Source organism: Myotis lucifugus, unplaced genomic scaffold (assembly GCF_000147115.1).
Source record: "Myotis lucifugus unplaced genomic scaffold, Myoluc2.0 scaffold_137, whole genome shotgun sequence".
Taxonomy (NCBI): Eukaryota; Metazoa; Chordata; class Mammalia; order Chiroptera; family Vespertilionidae; genus Myotis; species Myotis lucifugus.
The window spans coordinates 2,698,343-2,715,504 of NW_005871185.1; the positions used below are offsets into that span (position 1 = coordinate 2,698,343).

The 17,162-nt window shown below is 38.8% G+C and overlaps 1 protein-coding gene across 1 annotated transcript in view; it reads right to left on the reverse strand.

Moving 5' to 3' along the window:
• The window catches only part of LOC102432971 (cell surface glycoprotein CD200 receptor 1), a 20,903-nt gene extending 10,189 nt beyond the window's left edge, over nt 1-10,714 (reverse strand). The window contains exons 1-3 of the mRNA XM_023758704.1: nt 10,615-10,714; nt 8,426-8,743; nt 8,060-8,308 (exon numbers count right to left, since the gene is read on the reverse strand). Coding sequence (XP_023614472.1) covers nt 8,060-8,308; nt 8,426-8,743; nt 10,615-10,714 — 667 coding nt within the window. The remainder of the gene's footprint in view (nt 1-8,059; nt 8,309-8,425; nt 8,744-10,614) is intronic.
• Nucleotides 10,715-17,162: the final 6,448 nt, after the last annotated feature.

The following is a 17,162-nucleotide window of genomic DNA, read 5'->3' on the forward strand; positions in this document are numbered from 1 at the left end:
CAGTAATTTGAGTTACGAGCTCCATCCACGAATAAATTAACTCGTAAGTCAAGGCCCCACTGTATTTGTTGCTGGCATTTATTGGGATTAATTGCTGTTCTATTGGAGTTTTCTCCCCATATAGTTTTTTTCCCTCTTCTATTTCATTCTCTTTCTTTTCTCTCTTACTTTTTTTCCCTTTTCCCAATTTCATTTTTGCACTCATTTTCTCTCTCTCTCTCTTTTTCTTTTTCTCTTCTTTCTTTCTTATCCCCTGTTTCTCTTTTCTCTGTTGGTCACCTTTATTTGGGGTTATTAGTATCATGAATACATTTGTGTTCAGTGCCTTGTGCATTGTGCCTTGTTGTGTTGTATTTTGTGCCTTTAAATCAACTCAGGAGAGAGAGAACTACATAACCAAACACCTGGAGAAGAGAGATTATTGGGAGACAAAGAAACAGCCCGCATGTGAAAGAAAAGTAGGCATCACCAGAAAAGGAAGTAAAAGAAATGGAGGCAAGCAACCTGTCAGAGAAAGAACTCAGAGAAATGGTCATAAGGTGGATGAAAAGAATGGAAGACAAATTCAACAATATGTGTAAGAACCAAGAGGAAATGAAGAAGAACCAAGAAGAAATGAAAAATGATATCACTGCTATAAAGTTCTCAATAGAAAGCATCAACAGTAGACTAGAAGAAACAGAGGACTGCATCAGTGAGCTAGAAGACAAGGTAGGAAAAAATACCCAAGCAGAGCAGCTTCTAGAAAAAAGAATTAAAAAGAAGGAGGAGAGCCTAAGAGAACTTTGGGACAACAAAAAACGAAAAAATATCCACATAATAGGGGTGCCAGAGGAGAGGAAACTGAGCAAGGAATAGAAAACCTGTTTGAAGAAATAATGACAAAAAACTTCCCTGATATAGGAAAGAAAAAACTCACACAAATCCAAGAAGCTCACAGAGTCCCAAACAAAATGAATCCCAAAAGACTGATGCCAAGGCACATTATAATTAAATTGGCAAACACCAATGACAAAGTAAGAATCTTAAAAGTGGCCAGAGAGAGACAGAAAGTTACCTACAAAGGATCCCCCATCAGACTAGCAACTGAATTCTCAACAGAAACACATCAGGCAAGAAGGGAATGGAATGAAATATACAAAGTCATGCAAAGCAAGGGTCTGAATCCAAGAATACTGTACCCAGCAAGGCTATCAATCAAAATTGAGGGTGAAATCAGGAGCTTCACAGACAAAAAAAGACTAAGGGAGTTTATTACCACCAAACCAGCAATGCAAGAAATGCTAAAGGGTCTACTGTAAAAAGACGAAATGGGAAACAAAGAAGGAACACAGGGGTAAAGAATAAAAATAAGGACAAACAAGTACCTATCAATAATAACTTTAAATGTAAATGGATTAAATGCCCCAATCAAAAGACATTGGATAACTGAGTGGATAAGAAAACATGACCCATATATCTGCATTCTACAGGAAACCCACCTCACAAAAAGACGCACACAGACTGATGGTGAAGGGATGGAAAAGGGTTTTTCAGGTGAATGAAAATGAAAAAAAAAGCTGGAGTAGCAATACTTATATCTGACAAATGAGATCTCAAAGTGAAGGACATAAAAAGAGATAAGGAAGGCCACTTCATAATACTAAAGGGAGCAATACAACAAGAAGAAATAACTCTGGTAAACATATATGCACCCAATACAAGACCACCCAAATACATTAAAAAACTTCTGGAGGATATCAAGGGAGAGATTGACAGCAATACAATCATAGTATGGGACGTTAATACCGCACTGTCACCTTTGGACAAATCCTCTAAACAAAAAATCAGCAAAGAAACATCAATCCTAAATGACTCACTAGAGCAGATGGAATTAATTGACATCTTCAGAACATTTCACCCCATAGCCACAGAATATACATTCTTCTCAAGTGCACATGGGTCATTTTCAAAGATAGACCATATGTTGAGTCACAGGCAAAGTCTCTTCAAATTCAAGAAGATAGAAATCATATCAAGCATCTTCTTAGATCACAGTGGCATAAAACTGAAAATCAACTACAATAAAAACAATCAAAAAAATCAAACACATGGAGACTAAATAGCATGCTATAAAACAATGATGGGCTTACCAGAGAGATCAAAGAAGAAATAAAAAACATGATGGCAACAAACGACAATGAAAACTCAACAATCCAAAATCTATGGGACACAGCAAAAGCAGTCTTCAAGAGGGAAATTCATAGCTCTACAAGCCTACTGCAAAAAAAAAGAAACAATGGCAATAAATTACCTGACCTACAACTCAAAGAGTTAGAAAAAGAGCAAGAAAAGCCCAGTGTAAGCAGAAGGAAGGAAATAATAAATATCAGAGGAGATAAATGACGTAGAGACCAAAACATACAATATAAAAGATCAACAAAACCAAGAGCTGGTTCTTTGAAAGGATAAACAAGATTGATGAACCTCTAGCCAGGCTCACCAAGAAACAAAAAGAGAGGACCCAAATAAACAAAATCAGAAATGAAAGAGTAAAAATAACAACAGACCCCACAGAAATACAAGGTATTGTTAAAAAATACTATGAACAACTCTGTTCCAACAAACTGGACAACCTGGAGGAAATGGACATATTTTAGAAAAATACAACCTTCAAAAACTAAGTCAGGAAGAATCTAAAAATCTCAATAGGTCAATAACTATGGAAGAAATTGAAGCAGTAATCAAAAAGCTTCCAGCAAACAAAAGCCCGGGACCAGATGGCTTCACAGGGGAGTTTTACCAAACATTCAAAGAAGAACTAAAACCTATCCTCCTCACACTATTCCAAAAAATTCAAGAGGAAAGAACACTTCCAAGCTCATTCTATGAAGCCAGCATCACCCTCATAACAAAACCAGATAAAGACAACAAAATGAAAGAGAATTATAGGCCAATATCCCTCATGAACATAGATGCCAAAATCCTCAACAAAATTCGAACAATTCGAATCCAGCAGTACATCAGAAAGATCATACAGCATGACCAAGTAGGATTTATCCCAGGGATGCAAGGATGGTACAATATCTGCAAATCAATAAACGTGATATATCACATAAACAAATTGAGAGATAAAAACAACATAGTCTTATCAATTGATGCAGAAAAAAGCATTTGACAAAATCCAACACCAATTTTTTTTATAAAAAAACTCTCAGCAAGGTGGGAATAGAAGGATCATACCTCAACATAATAAAAGCCATATATGAAAAACCCACAGCCAACATCATACTCAATGGGCAAAATCTAAAACCATTTCCCCTAAGAACAGGAACAAGACAGTGATGCCCAATCTCACCATGCCTGTTCGACATAGTACTGGAAGTATGAGCCATTGCAATTAGACAAGAAGAAGAAATAAAAGGTAACCAAGTTGGAAAAGAAGAAGTAAAACTGTCCTTATTCACAGATGACTTGATATTGTGCATAAAAAACCCTAAAGACTCCATCAAAAAACTATTAGACTTAATAAATGAATTTGGCAATGTAGCAGGATACAAAATTAATGCCAAGAAATCTATGGTATTTTTATACACCAATAGTGAACTTACAGAAAGAGAGACTAAAAAAGAAATTCCATTTACCATCACACCAAAAAAAATCAAGATACCTAGGAATAAACTTAACTAAGGAGGTAAAAGACCTATATGCGCAAAACTATAGGACACTGAAAAAAGAGATAGAGGAAGACATAAACAGATGGAAGAACGTACCATGTTCACGGACAGTCTCTTCAATAATTGGTGTTGGGAAAATTGAACAGATACATGCAAAAAAAAAATGAAACTAAACCACCAACTTACACCATACACAAAAATAAACTCAAAATAGATAAAGGACTTAAACATAAGACAGGAAACCATAAAAATACTAGAGGAATCCACAGGCAGAGAAATCTCAAACATATGCCAAAGCAATTTCTTCACCGATACTGTTTCTAGGGCAATGGAAACTAAAGAGAAAATAAACAAACGGGACTACATCAAAATAAAAAGCTTTTCACAGCAAAAGAAACCATCAACAAAACAACAAGAAAGCCCACTGTATGGGAGAACATATTTGCAAATGTTATCACTGATAAAGGCTTAATTTCCAACATTTACAGGGAACTCATACAACTTACTAAAAGGAAGATAAATGATCCAATCAAAAAATGGGCAATGGATCTACATAGATACTTTTTGAAAGAAGACAGAAGGAAGGCCAAGAAACATGTGAAAACATGCTCAAAGTCACTAATTATCTGAGAGATGCAAATCAAAATGACAATGAGGTACCATCTCACACCTGTTAGAATGGCTATCATCAACAAATCAACAAACAATAAGTGCTGGCGAGGATGTGGAGAAAAGGGAACACCTGTGCACTGCTGGTGGGAATGCAGACTGGTGCAGACACTATGGAAGACAGTATGGAGTTTCCTCAAAAAGTTAAAAATGGAACTCCCATTTGACCCATGATCCACTTCAAGGAATATATCCCAAGAAACCAGAAACACCAATCAGAAAGGATATATGCATCCCTATGTTCACAGAAGAACAATTCACCATAGCTAAGATTTGGAAACAGTCTAAATGCCCATCAGCAGATGAATGGATTAGAAAACTGTGGTACACAATGGAATACTATGCTGCTATAAAAAAGAAGGAATTCTTACCATTTGCAACAGCATGGATGGAACTGGAGAGCATTATGCTAAGTGAAATAAGCCAGGCAATGAAAGAAAAATACCACATGATCTCACTAATTTATGGAAAATAAAGAACATTATAACCTGATGAACAAAAAGATAGATACAGAGGCAGTAAAGCATCAAACAGACTGTCAAATTACAGAGGGAAGGCTGGGGAGTGTTGGGGAGGGGGGGAATGAGATCAACCGAAGGACTTGTATGCATGCATATAAGCACAACCAATGGACACAAGACACTGGGGGGGCGGGGGATGAGGGCATGCGACAGGGGGTAGGGGAGGCTGGGTGAAGGTCAATGGGGGAAACAAAAAAGGAGATATATGTACTACTATGTGTAATACATTAAACAATATATATATTAAGATTACCAGATGGTCCAGCAATCCCTCTTCTGGGTTTCTACCAGAAAACTTGAAAACATTTATTCACAAAGATATATGCACCCTGAGTTCATTGCAGTATTATTCACAGTGGCCAAGACATGGAGACAACCAGTGTCCTTCCATAGATAATGGAAGATGTGGTGCATATAGTAGTACACAATGGAATACTACTCAGCCATAACGAAAGATGAAATACTGCCATACATGAATGGACCTTGAGAACACTATACTAAGTGAAATAAGTCAGTCAGAAAAAGCTGATAACCATGATTTCACTCATATGTAGGATATAAAACTTAAGCTCATAGACACAGTCAACAGTATGGTGGTTACTAGAAGGAAGGGGGTTGTAAAGGGTAAAGGAGGCAAAAAGGAAGATGATTTGACTTTGGGTGGTGGGTACACAATGCAAGATCATGTATCATAGAAATGTACACTTAAAACCTATATGATCTTATTAACCAATGTCACCTCAATAAAGTTAAATAAAATAAAATAACAAAAACAACACCCGTCTAAATCTGTGTCTAATCTTTGCTCAGTTTCAACTTCCAGTGCAGCTCTGGTTGGCTCCAGTCTCTAGTCAGCTATCTACTTGGACAGAAAATGGCCATGAAGGACCCAGTCTCAGTGCAGAGCTCCACTTCCAGCTATAATAATTTATTTTTATTTTTATTTTTTAATCCTCACCCGAGGATATTTTTCCATTGATCTTTCAGAAAGAGTAGAAGAGGGAGGGAAAGACAGAGAGAAACGTTGTGAAAGAAACACATTGATTGGTTGCCTCCTGCATGAGCACCGACAGGCCTGGGAGGAGCCTACAACTGAGGTACATGCCCTTGACTAGAATCGAACCTGGGAATCTTCAGTCGATGGGCCAACACTTTATCCACTGAGCCAAACTGGCCAGGGCTCACCTATAATAATTTTTAATGAGAACTATAATAATAAGTATAATAGCTAATGTGTATTAATATGATAAATATCAGCACTAACATTTATTAATATTAAATATTGTTCAAGGTCACACTGCTGATAAATGAGAAGCCATTTTATGCCAAAGGCTTTGCTCTGGAAAAATATGAGGACATGGACCTTATTTCATTTTTAATACCATTTTTAAACATATAAATAACATTAATACATACTTTGTGAATGCATTGATGAACTGGTTTCAGATGACAAAAGAGGGAGAAGGAAAACTTGTCTCTTACTAAATCAAGGTAACAATGTGGTGACCACTATAAGATGTTGTTCTTCAAGAACTGTGGTTCTGTGTTTTGACCTGATTAGTGGCTCTCTTAAGAAATGGCTCAGAGGTTTGCCCTGTTTCCCCTACCTTGGAAATATCTCAGAACTGAAAAAGTCTCCCTGATGGCATTTGTTAAAGCATTTTAAGACAAATATATAGTGGTAGCTACTTAGAGGAAGGCATACAAGATTGGGCAAGAAGCAGACACACCAAAAAAGCTTGGGAAGGAAGAGTCTGGATAAAGAGATACATGGGAGACTAAGGACCTTAAAAAGCTGCCATGTACTAGTTTACTGGGGAACCTGAAGGCCACCCACAAGCTCTCACCTCTGGCTGATATTCAAGCTCTGCACAAGCAGGAAGTGAGGGCTAATGCAGAGTTGTAAACTGCCTGGTAAATGTTGAAGGTCTAGCCTAACACACACACAAAGTCCATCTGCAAAAACTAGATTTTTTAAAAAAATCTATATGTTTAAGGGAATTACTGTCACATCACTACTTGACTGAAAAGCTAATAGAACAGAGACTTCAGAGGCCACACACAACAAAGACTAAAGATGTTAAAAAAAATTAGTTCAGAAAAGTCACTAACCAAACAAAAAGAACTATAACAAGCAGCAACAATAATCTGTGCAGAGAGAATCTTATTTCCAGAATTGTCATACTATAATGTTTAAAACCTTCAGTTTTCAACAAAAAATTTATGAGGCATACAAAAAAATCAAGAAAGTACAGCCAGAACCTCTCGCACATGTAGGGTCTCTGACTCTATCATGTACGCTGGGTTCCCATAAATATGTATGTATCAAATATGGTTATTTTCTAAAAAGAAAAAAAAGTACAGCCAATGCGCACAAATAAGTAGAATCTGTTGCTAAAGAAACACTTTTTTCTTTTTACTATCAAAAGGATTTAAATAAACAATTTTAAATATGCTCAAAAAGCTAAAGAAAACTATGCACAAAGAACTTAGGGAAACCAGGAGAATAATATCTCACCAGAGAATGTCAATAAAGAAATCTTTACATATAAAACCCTAATATGCAAATAGACCGAACAGCAGAACAACTGGTCACTACGATGTGCGCTGACCACCAGGGGACTCGCGTGGAACATGGCAGGTGTTGGCCACGGCAGGATGGTGGAGCCGGTGAGTGGGGGTGCCAGACTAAGGCAGGGCGCTGGTTGCTGTCATCAGGGAGAACCTATGTTGGTTACTGAAAATTCTTTGCTCCCGCATGCCACGGTCCCGCCTGGTGCTCGTACCTGCTGCCAGCACTGGCCCCGCTTGTACCCACTGCTGGCGCCAGAGCCACTGCTTGCACCCACAACCATCAAAGATTATGAATGAAGCAAACACAAGGTAAAGAAAGATTGAACTCCTAAGTTGTAGATATTGTATGCCAGAGAAATTACACTACTCAAGCCAATTTACTACTAGATAGAAGTGAACATTAAATTCTTTTTTATTTTAATTATTAAAGAATCTACCTCATTCTTTTAAAATATGGCTCCTTACAACAAAATTCTGCATTATTCTTCTAGATATCCCACTTACTTGGTGTAAGAGAAGGAGATAACACAGAAGGTGGAGAGAACATCCTTGAGAGAAATTCTCTACAAACTCCTTTTTCTTCTTACCACAACTCCTCTGAAAGAATGGAAAATCAAACACAAAACTAGAATTACTTACCTGGATTCAGGTCTATGGATCGACTCCAGTTGCCAGTCTCATGGAAGACAGAGCAGGACACAATAGACACATTGCCATCTGCCCAGTGGCACATGCTCTGGACAGTCACTGTGCCATTGCTCCAATATCCATACTCGGGGACACAATCTCCCTCTGGGGTCCAGGAGATCCGGGCAGCTGGCCTCCCTGCAACTGCTTTGCACACTGCAGTTCTATTCTCACTTTGAAACAGAGTCACCTCAGGGGCCACTGCAGAGATGAAGGAAGTGTTTTAGTCCTAACACATTAGACATGGTATTTAGAGAGATGTTCCTTTAAGTATAAAATCTGGTTTTCTGAAACACCACAATGTATAATGTTCCTTACCTAACACTCGGAGTTGATATTCATAAAAGAAATTCCCACCATATGCTGCCACTATACACCTGTAATGCCCTTCATGAGTGATGGCCACTGGGTCAATCTGAAGGGCAGGAATCTGGGTGGGTCTGTAGAGCCAGGTCATTCTCTCGTCAGCGCAGTTTGTTTCTGTGGTCTCATTTGTGTCTCTCTTGTAAGCTCTGATGCAGGGAGGCTTGTCTCCGAGGAATATTTCCCATGTTGTCATGATCACATTTGTCAACAGGATAGGAGAGCAAAAGAGCACAGCCTTTGTATCCACCAGTACAGGCAGGGAAATATCAACTGGACACACACACACACACACACACACACACACACACATAGAATTAAAAAAAGAAAAACTTGGTAAGAAATTCACGTGTTACATTTTCCACATCATATTACATAATGTTGTACTAGAACATTATTTTGCTGGTGGTCTTATTCCAAAAATATTAGACTTACATTGAAAAAAATTAAACATTACCAAAATACAGGGTGTCCCCCCCCAAAAAAAATGTATACATGATTTAACAGTTGACAACTCACTTTTCTCTCCTTTTCAGGTTTAATTGATTTGAAATAATGGGTGAAGCCAGACTATGTTTTGAACAAAGAAAATTTACCCTAAAGAGCCACTAGACTTTTTTTAATAGAGATACATAAAAGATAAAGTTTACAGTACAAAACCTGCAACAGTCAATGAATTGTGGGCACACAAATACCGAACTAAATTATTCTTTTTTTAAAATACTATCTAAATATTTGTGTATTATTATCCATCTCCTAACTCAATGACTGCCCATCAGCAGATGAGTGGATTAGAAAACTGTAGTACATCTACACAATGGAATACTACGCTGCTGTAAAAAAGAAGGAACTCTTACCATTTGCAGCAGCATGGATGGAACTGGAGAGCATTATGCTAAGTGAAATAAGCCAGTCAGTGAAAGATAAATACCACATGATCTCACTCATTTGTGGAATATAACGAACTAAATGATTCTTTTCTTTTCTTTTTAAATATATTTCATTGATTTTCCACAGAGAGGAAGGGAGAGAGACAGAGAGTCAGAAACATCGATGAGAGAGAAACATCGATCAGCTGCCTCCTGCACACTCCCCACTGGAGATGTGCCCGAAACCAAGGCACATGCCCCTGACCGGAATCGAACCCGGGACCCTTCAGTCTGCAGGCCGATGCTCTATCCACTGAGCCAAACCAGCCACGGCTAAATGATTCTTTATGTTTGTGATTCCATTGCTTCGCATTATTAGCAGTGCCTAGACCAGAAAGGTCATCAGTTGAAAACAAGCATTGACAAAAAAACTATTCACTTCTGTAGATACTTCTAAATTCTGAAATTGAGCCGTATGTTAATAAACACTGATTATATAATCAGTCAAGGTGTGTATACATTTTTGGGATGCACTGTATATATAACATATTAAACCTAATCCAAAGATTAACTCATTTTCTCCTATACTAGTATTATTAGATAAACAGTATGAATTATTTATGTGAACACATTTTTATGTATTTTTAAATTAATTCAGGTGTTTTGATATTCATGGAAAAAAAACAAGAAAACTCATTTATCAACTAAAAGACAATGATAATGAATCTTTTGGTCAGAGACTATTATATTTATTATATATCTCATATTTCCTGGGGTAGAAAATGGAATAACTAATGATGTGGTTGTTTCCTTCTAAGGTTTGATGAGAGAGAATAAATCAGTAATAACAAATCTAAAAGCCCATCCCTAAGGGTGACACTTCAGGCAAAAATAAATATGGAAGGTAAATGGTATTAAAAATAATAAGATGGCATTCAGTTTGAGCAAGCTGGGAAAATTTTAAGTTTTTTACTTTTATGTGGAGAACCAGAAAGTCAGCAAAACTAACAGATTCTTCTTTCCTTCCTTCTCAGTTATACAGACTTCCAAAGAGATCAACTATAAACTTGTCTCACAGATTTTGTTACCATATAATCACTCTAATAATGAGGATTCAATATAGAAGTTGACTCTTTTTCTCCATCTTTTAAAGTAAAAATTGATTCCTGCAACCTACAAGTATTTTCCAACATGGAATCTCACATTTTCCCCATAAATTGACATAATGTGTCCATGACTAGTAGGGGTTTGCTAGGTATACCTGTTACAGCTCACCTGTAACAGTGATGCCCGTAATTTCATCATTTTTAACATGAACTGTATGGTAAGGCAAAATTTTTATGTGAATGAAGCTTGCTTGTGCTAAACTCTGCATTAATCTCTCTCCTCTGTTGGTGTCACCTGCCTTTTCTGTGAAGTACTCAAGCCTTTGAATTTCACAGCCAAATAAAGATCACTTAACTAGATGAGGAAGAGGGGGAATTTAAAGCAGATCTGAAAGGCAGTTAAATATTAAATTTAAAGAGACATTTATTTCAGTCCCAAATCTGATTATCTGAAACACCACAATGCACAATGTTTCTTACCTAACACTTGGCTTGTTGGGAGCCACTAGAGTTAGATGTGGGTAAGCTACATGTGCACAAGGGAAAGATGCTGAAGATAAAACCAGAAAGAAAAGAAACTGGTGAGGAGGCAAGTTTGAAGGCTTCTTAATTTCTCAGGAGTTTGATCTTTAGCTTGTAAACATTATAAGGCTTTAATGTTTTTTGCCTAATATTTATCTTCAAGATCTGATTCTATTTGTTTAAAGAAAGTATTAGGTAATCATATAAACATATGAATTTTAACAGGGCCAAGTACCCAAAGTATTAACTCAAATGGCGAGGAATCTAAGCATAGTAAGTATTCTGTGTTCTTTCACCTTCCTCCATGCTATAACTTTAAGTCAATCACCCTTCTCCTTTATAATGATAGTACTAATGGAAATGCTATAATTTTATCTTTTCTCTATCATTATTTTTTCTGTTTATGCCTGAAGTGATGATTAACAATAGCTAGCTACTCCCTCACACTCAGTGGGTTTGGCACCTGTCTAACCCTACTATTCTCCATACACTCCTGTGATCAGCTAGGGTGATTTCACCTCCTACTGCATTGAGGAGAGAGAGGGTAGATTCCAGAACCAGCTGTCATATCCCATCTTTTCTGGATCCTTTGTCTATAAATATCTCCCAGTCTCACCCAGCTACCATCCCCTAGTTTAAGTCCCCATTACCATTCATCTAGAATCTAGCATGTCAAACTCGCAGCCCACAGCCACATGCAGCCCACAAAGAGTAAGTTTGCGGCCCAATATAACAGTATGTAAGAAACGTTTTAATAAAAATTTGGATACTTAATTTTTACAATATCCTGTTATGTATAATTATTAATAATGAAATACAATGTTTACGAATGACTGATTACTATAATTATGTTGCATTCATTTCCCTATGCGCACCAGTTCTCTCCACTAATACTAGCAGTGAATATTCTAGCAGCCATTGTCACATCATTAGTCTTTCTTGGACTGACTTGTTTGGTGTGGGCAGCAAGAAATATTTCACTTTCGGAGAACAAGAAAAGTATGTTTATTTGCATTACGCTTATTAATTTGTGCAGTTATTCCATGTCTAGTAATCTAATGTTCAAGAAAAAACATTAATTTTTATTAAAATGTTCTATTATTTTAGGTTAATGACTAGGGGCCTGGTGCATGAAGATTAGTGCATGGGGGGGTCAGGAGGTGTGGGGTGGGGGTAGGGTAGGGGTGGGGGTTGGGGGAGTAAGAGGTGGGGGGGCCCTCAGCCCGACCTGCACCCTCTCCAATATGGGAGCCTGCAGGGGAGCCCTCTCCAATCTGGGAGTTTCTGTCTGTCTTTGCAATCATATGAGCGAATTGTCTGAGAACCCCAACCGAGTTTGGTTTGTTGCTCACAGAATAATAGAGGCATTTTTTAATTCTTTGCTTCATTGGTGGAGATTTCCTGGAAGCTTTAAGATATCTTCCCTTTGATTTTTCTTAGACACTCTGATTTTACTTACTAGAGGCCCGGTGCACAAAAATTTGTGCACTAGAGGGGGTGGGGCGTCCCTCAGCCCAGCCTGCCCCCTATCACATCCTGGGAGCCCTCAGGGATGTCCTACTGACAGCTTAGGCCCGATCCCTGCTCCCCTTGGGGAGCGGGCCTAAGCCACAGTCTGGCCTCCCTTTGTGGGAGGCGACCAGGCTGATCAGGGGAAGGCACCAACCCCATCACCCCACTGTTGCAGCCACTGCCAGTCACCGGAGCCACCAAGGTGTTTTCATCAACACGGACTCCAGTCCCTTCACCATGAAAAAATGACAACTTTCTTTAGGCATTTTCAAGATGTGTCTTTCATAGGATATGACCTTTCTTTCTTTCTTTTTTTATTCTCACCTGAGGATATGTTTCCATTGATTTTTAGAGAATGTGGAAGAGAAAGGGAAAGACAAAAAGAAACATCAAAGTGAGAGGAACACTTTGATTGGTTGCCTCCTGCATGAGCCCTGACCTGGGCCCCAGCCAGGGAGAAGCCTGCAACCTAGGTACATGCCCTTAGTCAGAATTGAACCCAGACCCTGCAGTGGGCAGGCCAAGGCATTATCCACTGAGCAAAACCAGCTAGGGCAGGATATGTCATTTGTTAGCCCTCCAGCAGCGGACCTTCCTTTTTTTCTCCAGGAGTGTGGTAAAAAACCCTAGATCACCTTATTGGATTCTTATTACCCAAGTTACTAAGAATATTACCAGTGGCATACAGGGAGCTTAGCCAATAAGCAGTCAGAAAAGCTGTTTCCTCTGTAGTTCACACCAATTGCCGGCTAGGCCCCTGCCCAGGCCTAACGCCTCTGACCTAGGCATTAGGCCTGGGAAGGGGACCCCCAGCTCCCTGCCATCACTGGCTCTGCCCCTGCTCCCCATGATTGCTGGCTCTGCCCCTGCTCCCCACCATCTCCAGCTCCTCCCCTTCCCAGGCTTAATGCCTCTGACCAAGGCATTAGGCCTGGACAGGGGACCCCCAGTTCCCCGCCATCGCCGGCTCCACCCCTGCCCAGGCCTAATGCCTGTGGCAAGTCATTAGATGGGCAAGATGAGTAAGACTATGAGAGAGCCCCCAGGGAGCTCAGTCTTACTCATCTTGCCCATCTTTGTGTTCCCTGAAGAGCCTAGAACAGTGCCTGATAGAGCAAGATCCATAATTTTCAAATGGAATTCAACTGCTTTGGGGGTGAAGGGGCAGGTTCATTCAGGATCCCTCACCCCACAGCATTCAGATCAGCATATTCTTCAGCTAGGCACAAGGCTGGCCCTCAGACCAACTATGTTTATAAGAAAGTTCAATACTCCATCCCTTCAGAACAGGTCTCTAGGGGAAAAAATACAAACACACACACAAAAAACATATATTACCTTCTGCAGGAGGATCCGGTGAAGAGTTCCGGTTTCTAGATGAAGCTAGGAAAATATTCAGAGAAAGGTAAATGAAATCAATTTTAGGTACTTAAATGAAGGAAGCCATTGTTTCTCCTAGGTATCTTGATTTTTTTTGGTGTGATGGTAAATGGAATTTCTTTTTTAGTCTCTCTTTCTGTAAGTTCACTATTGGTGTATAAAAATACCATCTCCACTAAAATTTATGTGCAACATGATAGAATATAAGTTAACCATAACTAACTTACATTAAAAGCCTTGCAAAACAGCCTTGGCTGGGTGGCTCAGTTGGTTGGAGTGTCATCCCATACACCAAAAGGTTGTGGGTCTGATTCCTGTTCAGGACACATACCTAAATTTTGGGTTAGTTCCCCCATCCAGGCACATACAGGAAGCAACTGATTGATGTTTCTCTCTCCCTCTTCCTCCTCTCTCTCTAAAATCAATGGGAACATATCCTCAGGTGGGGATTTTAAAAATAAATACATAATCTTTTTTAAAAGCATTGCAAAACAAATGAGTTATTCCATCATTAAATGAAAAAAATATGTTAACATCTTAAAGTTATATTCACAAGCTATTAATCAATGATTCTCCACTTATGAAACACCTTCTTTTGTACTTGACTACTATTTTGTATGAGGTAAACCTGCCTCCACCCCTTCCCTAGCACAATAGATTTGCCAATCAGGGGAATCTCAATTGAGCAATCCTTTCTCCAGACACCACTCCTGATTAAAATTGCTTGGCCCAGTGGTGGGCACCTCACCTACCTGAACAAATTAGAGTACTTCCTCAAGAATTTTGGGCCAGAACTAAGAAGAATGGTTCATTCTTCTTCCTTCCCCATTTTTTCTACTCTGGTGGTTAGTTTTATGTCAACCTGGCTAGGCCATGGTTCACAGATATTGAGTCAAACATTATTCTAGATGTTTCTGTGAAGACACTTTTAGATGAGATTAACACTTAAGTCAGTAAACATTGAGTAAAGCAAATTAGTCTCCATAATGTGGGTAGGCCTCATCCAACCAGTTGAAGGACTTAAAAAAAGACTGACCTAGGAAAGGGAGTTTGGCCCGAAGACTGCCTTCAGACTTGAACTAAAACTCTTTCCTGGGCCTCTAGGCTGCTGGCCCACCCTGCAGATTTTGGACTTGCCAAGCTTCTATCATCAAATGAGTCAATTCCTTAAAATAAATCTTTCTTTCTCTCTCCCTCCACATGCACACACACATACACAGACATACAATCCTGTTATGTCTACTTTGGGAAGAGGAAAATAGAAGCAGAGGAGAGGCAAGCAGGGGAGAGAGAGAGAGAGAGAGAGAGAGAGAGAGAGAGAGAGAGAGACAGAGAGAGAGACAGAGAGAGAGATGACAGTCTTTACCTAGCTAAAATTTCTAATTCCATAGTTTCAAGACCCCTATGCATATTTTCCTTTGGGTTTTACAGTTTCAGACAATCAAAGTAGTCCTAATCTAGTTCAACTTTGATTCTGAAAAACTTGTGTTTTGTAGCAAAGATTTTTTAAAGTATTTCTTATTATTTAAGGGCCTAAAAAAAGTTCTTCCTGTGAGTTTAACCACTCAGTAGCATTTACCAGTCCTTTGCTTATAAAAATATACTCTTGCTCCCCATTCTAATTTTGTACCCAGTTCTACCACATTTTAAAATAAACAAAGAAATTCGGTAAAGAGCTTAGAAATGAGCAGCAACAGGCCTCTGAAATAATTTGGCTTTTTCTAGGCAGCTGTAATGGGCTTGGGATGGAGGCAGGCTGTTATTGAGATTCTCTTATATTTAGTTTATATTAGGCTCAAGAATCTGTTCCAGAAACAGATAAGAGGTCAGAGCTGACCTCAGAGGGCTTACCCAGATCAAGCTATGACTTAGATATTCTAGATGCTAAAGCTCTAAAATCCATAGCACGAAATATAGCTTAGCCTTCCAGACCTCTCCCATCCCACCACACCCAGCTTCCTAGGGTTCTGGGGTCTGTCAGTTTCTTACATTTTCGAATTCACCACCAACCAAGACTGTGTGTTTGTAATGGAAGAAAATTAGGATGTGGGCACTTTTGATGATGGTGTAGTTGGAGTTGCTATTTGGAAGTATCAAGAGGAAATTTTAAAGTTTTATTAGGAATATAAGGGGTATAAGTAAGGTGGGGTAAGAGTCCTGGAAGAGAAAAATCAGGATCTGCAACATTTCCATAGAGGGCCATAAAGTAAGCATTTGAGCCTTTGTGGTCCTTATGGTCTCTGTTGGAGGTATTCATCTCTGCTGTTGCCTCAAGAAAGCAGCCACATATAATACTTAAACAAATAGGTGTGGCCTTGTTCCAATAAAGTTTTATTTACATTGTTTTGTTGATAATGAATTTCTTTTGTATATATGTTTTTATTGATTTTTTTTTTAGAGAGAGAGAGAGAGGAAGACAGAGGGATAGAGAGATAGAAACATCAATGAGAGAGAAACATTGATCAGCTGCCTCCTGCATGCCCCTTACTGGGCATCCAGCCTGCAACCCAGGCATGTGCCCTGACCAGGAATTGAACCAGTGACTTCCTGGTTCATGTGTCAATACTCAACCACTGAACCATACCAGATGAGCTAAATTCTTATTTTTTTAATTAAAAAATTTTAATGTTGACATAATTGCAAGTGTCCCCCTTTTCCCCACACTTTGTGACTGGCTGGATTTTGCCTATGGGCCATAGTTTGCTGACTCTTGATTTAAAGTATGGTGTTTTGTTTGTTCTAATTTCTTGCATTTACCACAATTTAAAACAATAAACACCTATTAAACATTCTATTTTCTTCTGCTTACTTTGCCTTTTAAAAATAAACTAAATCTCTACTAACAAATTCTTCCTCAAATTAAATAAATTTCCTATTCTGTTTTTGCCATAACTAGCAACTTTCCCCCCTCCCTTCCTGCCATCCTTCCCATACCCTAAGTGAAGTGTGCCAAGGATGGAGAGCACCAAGTAGGATTCCCATGAAGAGAAAACTACAATGTGCCCTGCTCCATTCCCAGCTAAGGTAGCTGTCTGGTGAGCAAGAGATGGCAGCCCTGATAGACAAAGGTTACTGTGTAGATGAGGGTTTTCTCTTGTGGCATTTGGACTCTACAGCCCTGAGAACTTCTGTCTATTTTAAAGGCATAGGCTCTTGTCAATAGAAAGTTCAAAAACTCTGCCTTAATTGATGTCTTTAAAGGGATATTTAAATGTTTTTCTTCTATCCTTTGGATTTTACTTCATATGCCCCATAGAAATTGTTATTTTAGTGACAAAGCAAATATCTTTCATGCTCTAAACC